This window comes from Protomyctophum parallelum, assembly GCF_964188405.1.
Source record: "Protomyctophum parallelum genome assembly, chromosome: 9".
Taxonomy (NCBI): domain Eukaryota; kingdom Metazoa; phylum Chordata; class Actinopteri; order Myctophiformes; family Myctophidae; genus Protomyctophum; species Protomyctophum parallelum.
Window position 1 is genome coordinate 17,128,472 of NC_139706.1, and position 17,073 is coordinate 17,145,544.

Consider the following 17,073-nt stretch of genomic DNA (forward strand, 5'->3'; position numbering starts at 1 on the left):
TCGTGGGTGAGTGACAGAGCTTTGGTATGATATGTACTGATATTTACACAATGAATTCATGATGATGACTGTTTCTGACTGATGTTTCATGTTGCCTTGAAGACAGTTGACAACGCGACTCATTTGCGTGATGATGCTACTGACTGTTGCTGCACTGGGCCTTTTCATTTTACTTCAAAGTGGTGCTAGCCGCTCCCAACACATGTACCCTCATTGGTCCATTTGGTTTACTTTTGCACTCTCAAGAGTTGAATTATTGTTAAACATCTGCACTAGGGATGCACCGAAATTGAAATTCTTGGCCGAAACCGAATACCGAATATAGGAAACAGTTGGCCGAAAACCGAATACCGAATATCCGAATATGATTAATATTATACATCTTTTTTCCTACCATTGCTGTCATGGCCGTACCTTAAAGCTACCTGATTTATTTAAAATAAATTATTACGGCAAAACTTAACTTAAATCATAATCACTATTATGGGTCCATAAAACATTTATTCAGCTCTTTTGAATGCATTGATTGCATACACTATTCAGTGATATATTTTCTGCCTATTCGGGCCGAAACCGAACATTTTCTGCGGCTGAATATTCGGGGCATCACTAGTTAAAATAGTATGTTTATACAGAGTAAGTACAGAATAAATAATCTCTCAATCACCGGGTAATGACTGTGACACAGTCCTGTATCTGAAAGGTCAGAAATGCAGTCCTTGCAACCACAATGTTTCCAGCCATACAGGTCTAGTCCAGAATGCCACTTAAGCACTATATACTTTGTTGTACAACAAATAGAATTTTTTTTTGACCTACAAGCTTGTAGATGTTTGGAAAATGTGAAAGATTTAGAAAGCTTTTGCCTATAATGCCATGTTGAAAGTGGTTATCACTTAACATACCTACACCCGCACAGTATCATTGGTATGAAGTGTAACTGAATATCGCTGTTTTAGTATCCTCACTTAACCCATTAACCTGAGTTTGATTCTACAAATGTTATGTTATGGTTATGGCAAAACTTAACTTAAATAATAATCACTATTATGGATCCATAAAACATTTATTCAGCTCTTTGAATGCATTAATTGCATACACTATTCGGTGATATATTTTCTGCCTATTTGGGCCGAAACCGAATAGGCCGAAAATGCATATTTAGCCATTTTCTGCCGAATATTTTCTGCGGCCGAATATTCGGTGCATCACTAATCTGCACTGCTTAATTTAAAAGAGGTCTACACAATTAGAGAATGTAAATAGTTGTTATTTTGATCAACGTTTGTCTAACTTATATTTCTCCTTTTGGTACCACATCAATACAGCATGGAATAGTGGACAAAATCTTATCAAGCTTCAACAAAATATTTGAAGTGTTGGGTCTGAAAGGCTAAATCTCATCAAATGGTGGTTCTGTACATGGCTCAAATGTCGAACACATAATGGGCCTCGACATGGAAAAAGGTTGACAACCACTGCTTTATGCATCTCCTCAAAATAGGGACAGATGGCAGGCTTTGTCTCCCCAGCCTCTGTCCCTGACTCGGTCTGGGGTAATATCATGTCTGTGTGTGTACTGTAGAAACACACGGTTAAATTAACACATTGCAAAAATCTGTAACATTATGAAGTACATCTTTGTGACGTCACTGAGACACTGCGACACTGCCCATGGACTGCACGTGTAAGTACGCTTGTGTAAAAAGTTGCAGGTCTCGTTAAAAATGAAATACTAGGCTAAATGCTGCCCATTTGAAAGGACCTTTAATCTCATGTATTTTAGCCATTTGCCCTACTCATAGTTTAAGACAGTTGTTGGACAGATGTGGGTCCCCAAATTATTTTGAGGGGTCTCCAGATGGTTATCCTAATGTGCAACATTGTTTTTTCACGTTAAAAAAAACGTAAGGGAAACTGGCAGAAAAAAGACTCGCTCGCAGCATAAATTGTTAAGGAAGACTGCTTCGTGAGAGACATTACGAAAATATCATTTATTTTTATTTTTGAATGGAAACTAGTGCATTTATTTATATAGTGCTTTTATCCAAGCTCTTTACATAGATGATAGATTGTGCTCCGATGGCGGAAGAAACCATGCAAGGCACCAACCTGCACATCAGGAACAATTAGGGGTTCAGAGTCTCGCTCAAGGACACTTACTCTGACACTAACTCTATTATGAATGCTCATAATAAAGTGCTATGTGCTCAAAGTGAGGTTCATTTAGCAAACGTTTCAGTCCTGGGACCTTCGTCAGTGCTATGGCACAGCTGGTTGAACTTCATCTGTGATACAATTTCATATTTTCACATGAGTGTCATAAGTGTCTTCACATGTCTATGAATGCTCGTCACACCTTTCTATTTTGGGCGGGAACCCCTTTCGGTGTTAAGCATTTTGTATATGCTTTAGCCTATTGAAAAATAGCAGATCTACAAGTTCGGTGCCGCACTACGAGCTTGTAGGTCTGCTTTTTTTTTTTTTATCGTAAAAATGTGGCCCAAATGTTTGAATATATTCTTTGAGAGTGTTCGTTTTTAGCTCAAATCTTTGCTTCTGGGGGGTCCCTGGAACAACATATTTTCAGATGGCTGGTCGGCGGCCAATTACAAATATATTTGTGGGGCCTTGACATGAAAATGTTTGAGAACCACTGACATAGAAACAAGGGTTTTAACAGGATTTAGAAGGCATTATTTTGTAGAATCGTCCTCAGGTCTAAATGGGTTACTTAATTATGGCTTGCCTTCTATACTAAAACAGGTTTGCCTAATGGGCATCTCGCCCTGTACGTATGTATTTCAGAATACAAAGAGCCAGGTATGTGGGAGATGCTTCTATGAAGGCGGGATCGAGAGTCATTAAATGCAACAATTTTAGCTATGCAGTTCCAAACAAATTCAAGCTTACACACTACACAGAATACAGCTCACATTTTAACCACTCACTGCACAGAAGAGGTGTACAATGTACATATCAAGAAACGGGTTAATACAATTATTATTTTTTTATATAATTGAGGACTCAAGGATATAATCGAGGCATTTCAGGTAAGTGATAATATAATTACTCTGTAAGCTCACCTGTATCTGCAGTATTGTAACGACCCTGCGAAAGACCCGGCCGTTTGAATGGTTTAGAGGAGTTGGAGGCCGGGGTTCGACCCTGTTTTAGGAACACAAGGCTGCTGTACTTTATACCTCATACTTTAATGCTTATTATGAGGTATAAACACACAGATAACTCAGGCTGATCAGGCCATCATATACTGTTACCTAAGAAGCGCCTCTTGTCTACTCTAAATGCAAGTAAAAATTAGGGACAACAAAATACCTTATTTAAAAACGGGAGAGTCAGTTACAAATATGGACCAGAAACAACCAGGATGAAACCCATCGAGGAGAAGATAAAGTGTCGATCACATGACCGTGGATGTCCATGGAAATGAGAACAAGTCCATGTTCATCTATGGGCATGTAAAGCACAGAGACTCAAATACATATATATAAATATATATCTCTATACCCCCAAACACAGGATGCCAATTACAGAAAAGGTCTGATATCATAGTCTTCATTTAGACCTTTTTGAGCAAGAATGTGTGTATCCAAAAAAGCTCACGTTTCATGACCCGCTTTACAGAAATGTACAGCTACAGGGCTAGTGATAACGTTGTTGCGGATGGTGCTCCGGTGTTCGGATATGCGTGTTTTTAAAGGTCTTGATGCCTGTAACCCTGCATCAGACATACTGCTACTGCAATGATTAAGCCTGTAACCCTGCATCAGACATACTGCTACTACAATGATTAAGCCTGTAACCCTGCATCAGACATACTGCTACTACAATGCTGCCGCACGGAAATAATGAAAATAGCCGATATACAAGTGTGGAGCTGCTATTTTCACTTGGAACAATCATTAATTTATCGGAAACCGCGTTCAAAGCTATTTAAATAATTGTGATTTATTAATTGACATCTCCCCAGCCCTGACGCCATGGGAACGTCCAGATGGTTCAGTGCGGTCATGCTCCTGGGCTCTGCCTCCATGGTCCTCCTGATCATCTTTTACCTGGACGACCTCGTTGTCGAGCCCCTCCAAGCTCCACGCCACGCCCACAAGCTCCACGATAGACAGGTTAGATTCTATGTATATGAACTTAATTATTAACGTGTGTGTATGTGTTCATCAGTTAAAAGAACAGACAAAACGGTTTTATGACATTCATTTATTTCTATTATTATTATTTTAGGTTGTTATATGACCTCAATTACAACCACACAACCTACACTTTGAACATTCAGTGGATTTCTCTGTGTGTTCTGAAGCCTTTTGAGTTGCAATGAAAACAGGCAAACAGGCCTCAACAGTGACATCTGCAGCTGGCAAATTGGTATGTCATATTGAGGATTTGTGGACTCTTGCATCACAGTCCACAGGAACATCTGAGCAGTTGTTTGAGCCAGAAAATCCACTGAATGTTAATGTTTCTGTATCAGTGATGCTCAATATTTCATGTCAAGGACCCCAGCATTTATATGTACAGTAATTGGCCTTAAAGCAGACCTTTAGCAGATTTGCTATTTTTCAATAGCTAAAGTATAAAAAAAAAATAGGTTTGGGTTGTGTAGTTACCTTGCCATGATGTAACTTGATGAATATGATATTCCATAATTCTGCAATATTACATGCTCTTGTGTTCTAGAGTTGTGCCTTGTGCAATTTACATAGGCTACAGACAGTAGACCTATTTTGGGTGATCAGCTGTGGTCACCTACGTGGGTGTCGGCCTTCTCAGGAGGAAAAGGAGCCGAATTCCGGTGGTTATTGGCATAACAAAGGAGTTTGTTGACCTAAAGGGACAGACTGGTTGATCAAAGACTTTGCCACTAATAATATGCGACACATGTCGACACCCTACACCAATGTAAAAATGCTTAAGTAGTGACCTAGAATACGATCATTTGGTCAGTTGGGGGCGCAAGCCTACATGGGGAGACGTCACGTGAGCCACTTTGCTGGCTGGCGTGAGTCTGTCTATGCTGTAAGCTGTAGGCTACTTCGTTGAAATAAACATCATGGAACTTCATCACGTCTGTTTGCCGTGCACATTTTCTCTCCTGTATGGTATAAAATATACTTCAAACTCCAAATGTGGACAAGAAATAAAAAAGAATTGCTCCAGTGATTAGAAATTGAATTGTTAATTCAAAATATGCTCCTTATATTTATTTACATTGTATGCTAAAACGGCTCTCAAAGTCACTCTTTTAGTACGTAAACATCACCAAAACTCATGTGGTTTTATTCTTTCATAAAAATGTTAACTTCCTGTTGATTTTTTTTAATTTCTTGTCCACATTTGGAGTTACATCATGGCAAGGTAACTACACAACCCAAACCTAAATAATAATAATAAAAAGTGGTCTTACACTTTAACCACTTTGAACCCTTTTGGGCATGGCAAAAAACGGTCAAAATGTTGTCAAAACTAATCAAACTATATTATATAGACACGCTCACGTGTTCTGAGCTTGTTGATCGGTTATTTTCACCGTCAACTCTGTCATATTATGCTGAAGTAATATATCATAAATACAAAACAGCGACGATTGAGTAAAGTTTCATGGACGGCTTCTGAGTTGAATTGTTAGAGATAAACCTTCCTGAACTGTACTGAACGGACAGGAGCAGAGGCGGCTTCTGCTTCAGGAGATGTGCAGTAGTGATAACTTCACGTTCCCTGAGAAGAAACGCTCCTTCGATGACATCCCTGACAAGGAACTGGACCATCTTATAGTGAATGACGAACACGGCATCATCTACTGCGCTGTTCCCAAGGTACATGTAGGCCTACTGTAGCCCTTATGATGGGGGAATTTGGTCATTCATTAAAGGAGTATTCCATGCTAGGCTTTTTTTTACGTCCCCACCAAAGAGGTTCAGGTGTTATTTTGTGCAAAAGTGCATTATTGGCTATTTCCCCTACCATAAGCCCTCAATGAATTGAATTGCATTGCATTGAATGGGGAACTGGGGTGTTGTGCTAATTCGCTTAATTCCATCACTCAAAGAAATATATTTTTTGTATCAAAAATAATGTTAATAGTATCCCAAGTGGCATACTTACAGTATTTCGATGGAAATTAGCGAATTAGCACAAAAACCCAACCCCCATTGAGGGCTTGTATTAGAAATAGCCAATAATGTACTGTACTGTCCAATTAGGAATGGACGAGATTATGATCAAGATTGGGGATGTATTAGGTGATCTGGACATGTGCTCTCATCAGGGAGAGAGGAGAGGGAACTGTCAGTAGATAAGGTCTCTAAGCACATTCCGTGGGGCAATAAATAAGCTGCATGCAACTCCAGTGGGGTTGGGTTGTAGGCTACCTTCCTGTAGAGTGTGGGGTGTTTTACGATGCCTACAGGGGAAGGGGTGCTGACTCACTACACACATGTTGATAGCAGGGGAGCAATGGATGAAGTATCATTTCAATTCCTGTAATGTGGGTCAATATGTGTTCTAAAGTCCATACTTAGATATTGGGTTACCAAAACACCTTTATAATAATATCTAAGGGTCTACCAGTTTAAGCTAGTCTGAGATACCAGCTAGGCACAGCACAGGAAGTGTGGTGGAAGCTGGTTGACAGGCATGGGCTTAGAACCATCTCAGGCAGATAAGGAGCAGTCTGGGCTTTCGATTGGCTGATAACTTTGCCAGGAGGTGTAACCCCAGTCAGGGCCTGCTGTATTCATGTGTGTAAATCAACAGTGTCAGTGGGGTAGATTCAAGGAGAAGATCGTGAGAGCAACAGGCGAGAGGCCAATGGTGAATATACATATTAATGTGCATTTATAATAACATGTTGTGTTGTAATGTGTTTAGATTGTAACAGAGTATGTATTGTGCCTCTTGTTTTGTCTCCCAAATCAGATTCAAAACCATAGAGAAAACATAGGTAAACATGAGCATAGGTGATGCAAAGGTGGTAGTGTTGAACTAATCTAATACCAACAGCTAAGTTGTACCAGATCGAGAGAGCGAAGAATGGCTCTCAAGTGGCCGGTCTGGGCCAGCTTAGAATGTTTCAATGAGAGCTGAAATCCCAGCCGACAGATAGGATAGGAACAGGCTATTAGGCAAAGATCCGGGGTACTGTATCCACCTGTGTCAGCGGGAGGGGGAAACAAATAGTGTGTATGTATGAGTGTTTATGTGTAATAATGAGTGAATAAAACCTTATAAAAAGCATGCGTTTGTAAAGAGAAGCGATTATTGGAACATTTTAGTTCAGTCTATGCGTGTTGAATCTTAGTTAAAGTCTTGCCGGTTGCTGAGTCTGTCGGATACTCGGTTAATCTCCCGAAATCCGAACATGCACTTTTGCACAAAATAACACCTGGACCTCTTTGGTGGGGACGTAACAACTACAAATAAAGGTAAGAAAGCCTTCTAGCATGGAATTCTCTTTTAACCCAGGGGTTTTCAACAGGTGGCCCATGGACCACTGGTGGTCTGTGGAAGTATTGCATGTGGTCCCTGACCATTGATTTAGTAATGTACTCATTGTACTGTAGTATTGTTGTTTTTTTTTGTTAGAATCTCAAGAGAGGGAAGTGCACCGGATTGTCTGGTTGAGTCATTATTATTATTATTATTAGGCCGCCGCCTAGCCGCTTCGCAAGGCCGACAGTGTATCAGACAGATCTATTCTGTCTGTGTCCTGTCCTGTGTCCCCCCTGGAGGGGGTTGAGTTGATATCTGAAGTCTTTTCACACTGGTGTGAAACGTGTCTGCCAGGTGCCTGCATGGCACCCCCCCCCCCCCCCATTCACAGAGCCGGTTTTCACGTGACGACATAAACACGGCACATACATCCCGACAACCTCTTTATTCATTTGATTGTTGAGAAAGCAGAGCAGAGACACAGCAATAGCACCGAGAAAGCAAAAAGTTTGTCGAGGCCAGGGCAAACTTATTTTCGAAGCGAGGATGCCTAAACTTATAGGGTAGGGTCGGTAGGCTACCACCACGGCACTGCATGCTTATTGCTTACAGCGGCTGACCGGCAGCAATCACACCAGCCGCGCTCACCACCACCCCCCCGGGTTTAGCTCTGACATTTATCGTCACTTAAAGTGTCGTAAAGTCCCAGGGGTGCGCGGATGGCCTCCTGGGCGCACGTCCCCAGCCTGTTACAAGCCCCTGGGTCATCCCAGGGGAGTGCTTCGCTTTTTGCGCTAATTGTTGAGTTGTCCCAGGGGCGCGTGGTTCTCCGACAGCAGGACCCGAGTCGAAAAATGCCCACCAGGGGTTGCTTAAGTGTGGGTACACTTAATCTCTGCTCTCTCCTGAGCAGAGACTTGACAAATATGGGCATCTAAACTCTGCATGCATGCAGGCACTAACTTCACAAATGATATAATGCAGAGACAAAATGTTTTTATAATCGTCATTGGGGCCCGCCCAACCGATCGTTTTTTCTTTTTCGTTTCACACTAAACCCAAGCGTTTATGGTTCTTAACACTTTTTAAACGTGTCACAGTGTTTAGATTATAAACAGAATTGCAGGCTAGTCCTGTCCGCCTCGGCAGGTTCTGTAGAACTGTCGCTGTGACGGCGGAAGGTTTCAACGGCATCTCTGTTGCCAGCCAGGGTGTTCTTGCTGGTGGTGGTTTCATATTGTGAACAAGTAACCTAAACAGAGTACTACAGTACTGTATGCATGCATATACCCATACCTGGCAGGTGAAAACAAGCACCCAGATTAGCATTTCAATGCCTGATCTGCATGTCTACAAGGGACAGGCAACGTGGTCCGCCCCCCACCACCCCCCGTCCCGGACAGTGATGAAAATAGAGGTGTGAAGGTGGCAGGTGCCAGACTTGGATGGTTAGAGCGGCGCGATTACATACAAAGTCAATGCAAGACGAGAATTGCGTGAACGGGCGCAACCATGTGCGATACAAACGGGACAAACCCAGGCGAATATAAGGTCCAATTGGAACCAATTCCTCATGGGGGCCCTGCCCCCCCGGCCCCCACAGACTCTACGTCACTGAATTATAATGTATCACGGATGCAGGTTCTGGCAACTTTCAAACTTATTCCATAGGTTGGGTGCACTAACTGGAAGCGGGTCATGATAGTGCTGAGTGGGATTCGACAGCAGGACGGTTCCCCCTACAAGGACCCACTGGCTGTCCCCTTTAATCTGATCCACAACGTCAGCACACATTTCACCTTTGACAAGTTCAGAGCCCGCTATGGGCCTGGCAACTCCTCACGCCAGCTCATGAAGGTAAGTCTATGACAAAAACCTTTCAGAAAGCTTGACCAGTTCCACAAACGGGTAGCTGGTCTAATAAATAAATAAATAATTATCAATATGTTGACATTTATTAAATCACTTATTTGAAGGAAGAATATCCTTCCGGAGCTTAATTTCATAACTAAAAAGAGCAGCACAGTTGTCACTGAGCTATCAGTCCTTGTTTTAAAAATAATATGTAAACTGTATAGCATTTCATGTGCGCTGCATTTTCACAAATCCTATCACCCTCTCAATTGCATTTTCTGTGATGCTTTATTTCTCAAAGATGAAGCTAAAAAAGTACACAAAGTTCCTGTTTGTGCGGGATCCCTTTCTGCGCCTCATCTCCGCCTACCGCGACAAGTTTGAGAAAGCCCCACGCATCGTCAACAACAATATATTCTACGTCTACGCTCGGGACATGCTGCAGCGCTACGCTAACACGACGGCCCCTGCCTCTGCTCGTGATGCATTCGCCATGGGGCTTCGCCCGTCCTTTGCCCACTTCATCCGGTATATCCTGGACTCCCAGGACAAGCCGTTCGATGTGCACTGGCTGCAGATGTACCGGCTTTGCCACCCCTGCCAGATCCAGTATGACTTTGTGGGCCACATGGAGACGGTCGAGGAGGACGCTGAGCAGCTTCTGCGTCAGCTGAGAGTAGACGACGTGGTGGACTTCCCCGTGTCGTGGAACTCCGGGAACCTCACAACCAGCAACTTGTTGGCTGACTGGTTCAGCACTGTGCCCCTAGACGCCCGGAGGGAACTCTACAAGGTGTATGAGGCTGATTTCAAGCTCTTTGGTTATACGACAGACCTAGCCTGAGCTAACGCGGCTAGACCTTTCTGGCCTAGGTGGGAGGGCCGCGGCTCAGATTTGCGCACACCCTGATTGGTTCACAGATCTTCTCCGTCAGACCCGGTCTCCCCCCCCCCCCCCAAGTGCAGCACTGTTATTGTGTCGAGTCGACCAGAAGCAGAAACCACTGGTTGCTGGAGTATACCATTCTAACGGACTGTCAAAGTTATTTCCACAGAGTCGGTGATAGATAATTTCTATCTTTTGTTTATATTTTATGGGTGAATGATCAGCTCCTTTGACTTTTTTGACCCTTTTAATCTGGTTGCCCTGTGTAGTTAGTAAGAATTATTATTGCACTGTCTCTGTCTTGAGACTGCATGTTTCTGACCTTGCTGGGGAATCTTATCAGCCGGGTGCCATGGCAACCAGGCCAGGCACCCCCTTCCCAGCTCGCCGAGACTGCATACCATAGACAAATTATCCTTTATAGCCGGGCCAACCTCTGTGCCATCCAGTGTTTTTCCATCCAGTGCCCAAAACTACATACATTGAGTAAGATGCTCCTCGGTCTTGCCACGTCTGCTTTGTACCATTCTCCATTTTGTATTGAAGCGTATATATACTGGCTCCCATTTTGGGAGACGGTAGAGAGAAACCACACACCCGACCCTACGGGGTCGGGGTCAATTCGATTGTAAATTATTATGCGGTATGTGAATTCTTGTTCTGTTCTCTCTGAAGCTATAATATATAAAACTGACTAAAACCTCACTCTGAATTGGACTTCTTTCTCCTTGGGTGGACTCAGGTAACATTTTGACATTTATTGGGTAATCCTCCTGATGTAACAGTGTTTATAATGGCTATTTACTTAAAGTATCCTGGTAAAAGCTAAAGTTAAGTATTTATTGTAATGGGATTACTCCTAAAGTATTCTGAGTGTTCCGGCGCATTTTGGCTCTGCTACGGAGCGCTCTCAGCTTCTAGCCCTCTGCTATCGAAGCTTATCATTGATCATTCTTAGTAGTCTTTACAAATTCATACAGTCCTTTCAAAGCTATCATTATTAAAGATGGATCCTATTTAAATTTATCCATCAGTCGGCACACGTTGGTTTTTTTCTTAGACGGTGTGGTGGGTTCTTCAGCCATTCTCCTCATTTTACACTGGTATTGATTTCCTCACGGTGTTATTTTGAGGGGTGCACACCACATCCCACTTTTAGGCCAGTGCAGCCCATAACGTAAATCCAGGCTTTCATTTTTCGCACAGACGATATGAAAGCCTGGGTATCGAGGCTACGACAGACCAGACTCCATCCTTAATGAATGACAAGCACTCCAGGAGAAATGACGTCGCCTCCATGTTCAGATCAAGTGTGAAAAAACTGCTTTGTATGTGATTTGAAGGGGGAAAAAAGATGGCACATTGGTAAGGACTTTGCACCTTACGCCTGAACATTTCAAGTGCGATGAAATGAACACAAGCTCATATTTTGGAATTTACAGATTATTGTTAAAATGGAGTGCCGTGATCTTTTCCACCCTAAAACATGATCATCAGGTCTTATTGTTATATAAGGTAAGGAGGTATAATTTGTACAGTATTTGTTAAAATGTTGTTTTTATGTGGGCACGCCCACCAGTTCATTAAGTATGCCTGGTTTGCCTGATGGGTGGTGATCCACCTGAACTGAAGCCACACCCACAGCTATAGTTGTATGATAAAGGGGAAGGGGCTGATAATGTGATGTCACTATATTACTGTTTATTTCATTGGCCCGTTTGACTGTCAAGGGTTTCAATCTCCAGGAAGAAACCCTAAATACAAAGTTAATACACCATTGCACATAAAAACGACTCCAGGGTGTCTAATGAAGTACTGTCACCTCATAAACGCCTGAAAAACTGGAAAAATACAAAAATTGTGGCACTCCCTTTAACTTTAAACCAACTCTGATATTGTCATCTGTCAAAATTACTTTACGTACAGTTTAGATTTTCTGCATTTTTTCACATCGGTCAACAAGACTGTTAGTGGCTCAGTATCATAACGGATGTGACAAAACGCATATGAACATTTCAGACTTGGTGTTCAAAGACCCCTTGGCGTAGGCATTGCAGTCTTTGCAGTCTTCTTCTAGGGTTCTAAGGGTACTTGCAGCTTCCCTGCGTCGGCTGATCTGAGTGCAATATTCATGGTTTGGTGTTGTATCTACAATTTTGTATTGGGAACAATGTTCATGGTATGGTGTTATATCTAATATTGTGTGTGGAAATTATATATCTTGATGTCACATTAATTCAAAAGGGGTGTTTTAAGCATTATGTTATACTTTAGCTATTCAAAAATAGCAGATCTACAAGCTCATAGCGCGGGTGCCGCGCTACGAGGTCGTTAAAATGTGGCACAAATCTTTGATATATATTCTTCCACAGTGAACGTTTTTAACTCAAATATTTGCTTCTGGGGGGTTCCTGGAACAACATATTTTCAGATGGGGGTCCGGGGCCAAATTTTTGGGGTCCTTGACATGAAATATTGAGCCCCACTGATTCAGAAACATAGGTATTTCAGAAAACCGTTTAAAAGACATTTTTTTTATTTCAACGTCAGGCCTATAAATGGGTTAAATGCCTGCATAGAGAAAGCAGAGATCATAATGTCTCAGGTTGCATAGAACACCTTGCATAGCTTTACCAAGACCACCATTCCAATTAGCTCCGTTAAACATCCCGGTTTAAGTTGGAATCGGACAATTAAAGGTATATTCAGTGATTTCACTTAATTAAAAAACCACTTGTTTTTTTTGTTGTTTTGTTGTGATAATCCTCCCGAGTGTGCTGACCATATAAGGAGTTCCTCCCAGTCCCCAGTTAACCCCTGGCTCCCTTTCTGAAACCAGCTCCTCGCCACTCGCCTGCACACTTGCCCTCGATATGCGCGAGGCTGCGCCATATTAAGTGTCGTCCGAAACCAAGCAGCCTTGAGTGGAAGTGGCTTATAAAGCCCTCAAGAGCGAGTCTGTGCCGATCTAGACTCGATTGCCTTGTGCAGCCCTGCTCTCTGTCCGCATGGAAACCACGACCAATACAAATGTAAGTACCACCACAAATAAATTATAAATAAACTCCTCCTAAACAATCTTCATCTGATGCAGAATAGACAACGCTCCAACTGATGTTCACAAGGGCTCTTTATTTACGCCACCGTGAAAAACTATAAATGAAACCACACAAACAAAACTACTTTTAACAATGATTTATAAACACCATGGATGTATATGACAGTCACGCTGTATTTCCTTTTTCCATATTAATGAATTCCACAATGAATGTCACACAAACATACACGATGCAATGCAATATAACTGTACAAACAAAATAACAGGTAACACAATTGCATGATGATAACCAATAACCATGGCAACGAATGGTGTCTGTTTCCTTTTTCTGCACAAGGAGGGCGAGTGTATAACAGTTTTTTATACCCAGCACCCTGGGGAACTTGATTCAGCTGGAGGGAACCTCCAAAGAGCACTTCAAGCCAAGGGACTGGTTTCAGAAAGGGCCTGGGGGTCAAAAAACCGTAGGTTTTGTTTTGGGCCCAGCCTTCATCCAATCAGTATAGATACCCCTTCCGCCAATCATGATTGAGCGGGGGGCGGGCTTTGGTGTGTGTGCTGTTGGCCTATCGCCCCTTATATAGGACCAGGTGTAAATTATTATTATCTTGCCTATTTAACCAATATAAAGATTGCTATGTGCTAATTAAAAGTTTAAAAGTGAGAGGGACATTTTCCATTTTTCATACATCTTTAAGTGAGAATTATGTCATACTGTGCAGATTGTAGATTGGCTAGTTTTTTCTCAATGTACATGTAACAACTGCCTATTCACATGCAAGGCAAAGTGTCACTCACGAAGCAGCAATAAAAAGCATTGGTGGTAGTAGCCAGCTTCTGCTGTAGGCCTATACCGAGTGCAACTCTCTGCAATGCTAACCTTGCTAACCTAACTTTTGCCCTGATGCATGTTTACATTAAATGTCAAATTCACAATTTCAATAAACTAGAGTGTAAAGACGCTGTGTTGTGATATACTATATCGTATGTTTATTTTACGACGGACTGTGTGTGTGTGTGTGTGTGTGTGTGCGTGTGCGTGCGCGTGTGCGTGTGTGTGTGTGTGTGTGTGTGTGTGCGTATGCGTATGTGCGTGCGTGCGTGCAGAGTGTAAAGACGCTGTGTTGTGATATACTATATCGTATGTTTATTTTAGGACGGACTGTGTGTGTGTGTGTGTGTGTGTGTGTGCATGCCTGTGCGTGTGTGTGTGACTGTGTGTGTTCAATAAGTCATGTTGCTTACTTACATGCTGCATTTCATACATACAACACTATCTATAGCCTGAACATGTCAGATACTTTAGATCGATTGATTTAGCTATCTTTATATCAAATCTAATGGTAGTGGGGATGATGATAAAATAGTAAGCATGATCTAGGTATACTCAGAATGAATAACTTTGATAGCTGTGGCCATTCCTGGCACTTAATAAAACAGTAGCTGTTGTGTCCTTCTGTACACTTATAGGGGGTAGGCCTATCTGGATTAATCAGAATCGATTTACACTGCTAACCATTCATTGTTATATTAGCAATGACAAAAATAGCTAACCAGCCACTTCAATGCCACTGACTAGAATAGTCTCAATTTTGGAAAAACTGCAAAGTGTGGTTGCTGCAATCACTTACATAGGCCCCTCCCACTATTTTTGCTAGCCAATTACAATGTCACGTTACCCCTGCGATCATGTGGAAGTAATTCGGAGGGGACTTAGGGCCGATTTATACTCCTATTTTACCGCTGTTTCGGCGCTGTAGTGCCGAAATGATTTCGGCTCGTCAGAAATTTTCAGTAGCACCGAAGAGCCGACTTTAGGACGGTACCCGCCCCCCCGAACCTCAAATGACGTCAAATTGTAGGCTTTACAGCGCCGAACCGACTTTTATTCGGCTCTAAAATAGGAGTATGAATCGGCCCTTATCCCCCCAAAAATATTCTTTCTGCAACAAACGGTTAGATTTTTTGCATTTGCGGCATTTTGGAATTACTTTTGGCAATTAGATGACCGTGCATGTGTGTAGTGTGTGTGTCATCAGATCTCTTTTAAAAGAGTGGATGTGTTCATTTTATTTTCTTAATTGAATATATCATGTGCACTGATTCACCATTGATTAAACTGTTGACAGGGAGTATGTTTGAGGTGTCCTGATCTTAACGATTATTGCAAGCCAATAAGAAAGGAGAATCTTCCGTCATCACGGTATATATAAAAGGTTTTCATGCACACCTTCCCATCAATCAGAATTTAGAAATGAGTATTCACTAGACCATGGTACAAGAGACATCTTTACTGAGATTACCGATTAATTCATCAGATGAATTCATATGCTTGAATGTATAATGAAATGAAAACAGTGGAGAACAAAGCTAGTAGAGCCACGCTGCTTCACTCTCCTGTTTTCAGTGCCGTGAGCAAGGGATGAATGTGACACACGCACTACACGCATGCACGCACGCGCGCACACACACACACACACACACACACACACACACACACACACCACAGCAGAGGCGGAGCCAGCAGAAAGAAGATGCTGTCAGGTTGCCGTGGTTGCAGTCTCTTGTTTCCAGTGGCGACCGTTGACGAGTGTGTGTGTGTGTGTGTATGTATGTGTGTGTGAGAGAGAGAGAAAGTGAGAGAGAGGGAGAGCTAGGACCCTTCAAGCCTTAAGAAATAAGGAAGGGGACATTGGTCTATGTGCTGCCACTGCTCCTCTCCTCCTTTCCTCCGCTATGCGAGCATTCAGGTCTGACATTTTACAAAACGTTCACATTTCATCAGGTGTCATCTCATCTTCTGTCCGAGACTTTTCTGTCTGTTTTGAGATAGGTAGTCAATTATAGTTGCACAGAATCACAATACATTTCCCTGACGATTAAAAAATATGTCATTTCTTCCATCCACTGTCTCCACATGTGTTTACTCAATATGATATAAATTCTATACAGATATGCAGTCTATTTTTGTTTTATTTTGTTTCTTCTGGACACTTCATCAGTTATAGGTTTATATTCTATAGTCTCTGAGCACAAGTAAAGGCATTGCATTGCTATGATGCTAAGGTGAAAGCAAGAAGAGCCACTTCAGGTGCTGAACTAGATGGCTGAGAATCCACCGTAAACCATCACATGACTTTCTAGGTAGACAAAACATCTTGGTGCAAGTGTGACACGCACTCACGCACGCACGCACGCACACACACACACACACACGGAAGCACGCACGCACGCGCAGACACGCAGGCAGGCAGGCAGACAGACAGACAGACAGACAGACAGACGGATGCTGCAACGGAGCTGAAGGTCTAAGGATTAAGGACAGACAGACAGACAGACAGACAGACAGACAGACAGAGACCGTAAATTGGAGGTATGAAGCAGTACAAAATTAGTAAAAAGTATGTGTCTACACAGTGAAAGTAGCAATTTCAATTTCATTGTCTACAATGTAGACAATGAAATTGAAATTGCGGAAGTGAGAACCCACTATGTAGACTCTACATAGTGGGTTCTCACTTCCTCTTTTCAACCCTGTTTGCGTTGTGAGAATAGACCATTTCCCCTGTAGGCCTACGAGGAAAGCAGTTGCCTCAGCAACCAGCTGCAAGAGACAACAGGCCAATCTCAAAGACTACACCATATTGGCCTTTCCCCTACTTTTACAGTGCCCTCAGCCATAGTGGCTCTACAGAATGAGCTTTCAGACCAGAGCCACGCTACCAAAATGGGACCCTTCTAAACTTTGGTGGCTGTTTGGAAGGTGATTTAAAATGTTTAAAAAGTGTATAATCTGCAAACAGAAATAGCTTTA

General features: G+C 42.3%; 1 protein-coding gene across 1 annotated transcript; it reads left to right on the forward strand.

Moving 5' to 3' along the window:
• Window positions 1-2,955: 2,955 nt before the first annotated feature.
• LOC310864402 (carbohydrate sulfotransferase 12-like) lies at window positions 2,956-11,477 on the forward strand. Its single transcript, XM_083773096.1, has 6 exons — window positions 2,956-3,053; window positions 3,992-4,142; window positions 5,694-5,846; window positions 9,133-9,318; window positions 9,617-10,136; window positions 11,433-11,477. Exons 2-6 carry the CDS (start codon window positions 4,002-4,004, stop codon window positions 11,465-11,467), a joined length of 1,035 nt encoding a protein of 344 aa, XP_083629222.1. The 5' UTR covers window positions 2,956-3,053; window positions 3,992-4,001; the 3' UTR covers window positions 11,468-11,477.
• The last annotated feature ends 5,596 nt before the right edge of the window (window positions 11,478-17,073 follow it).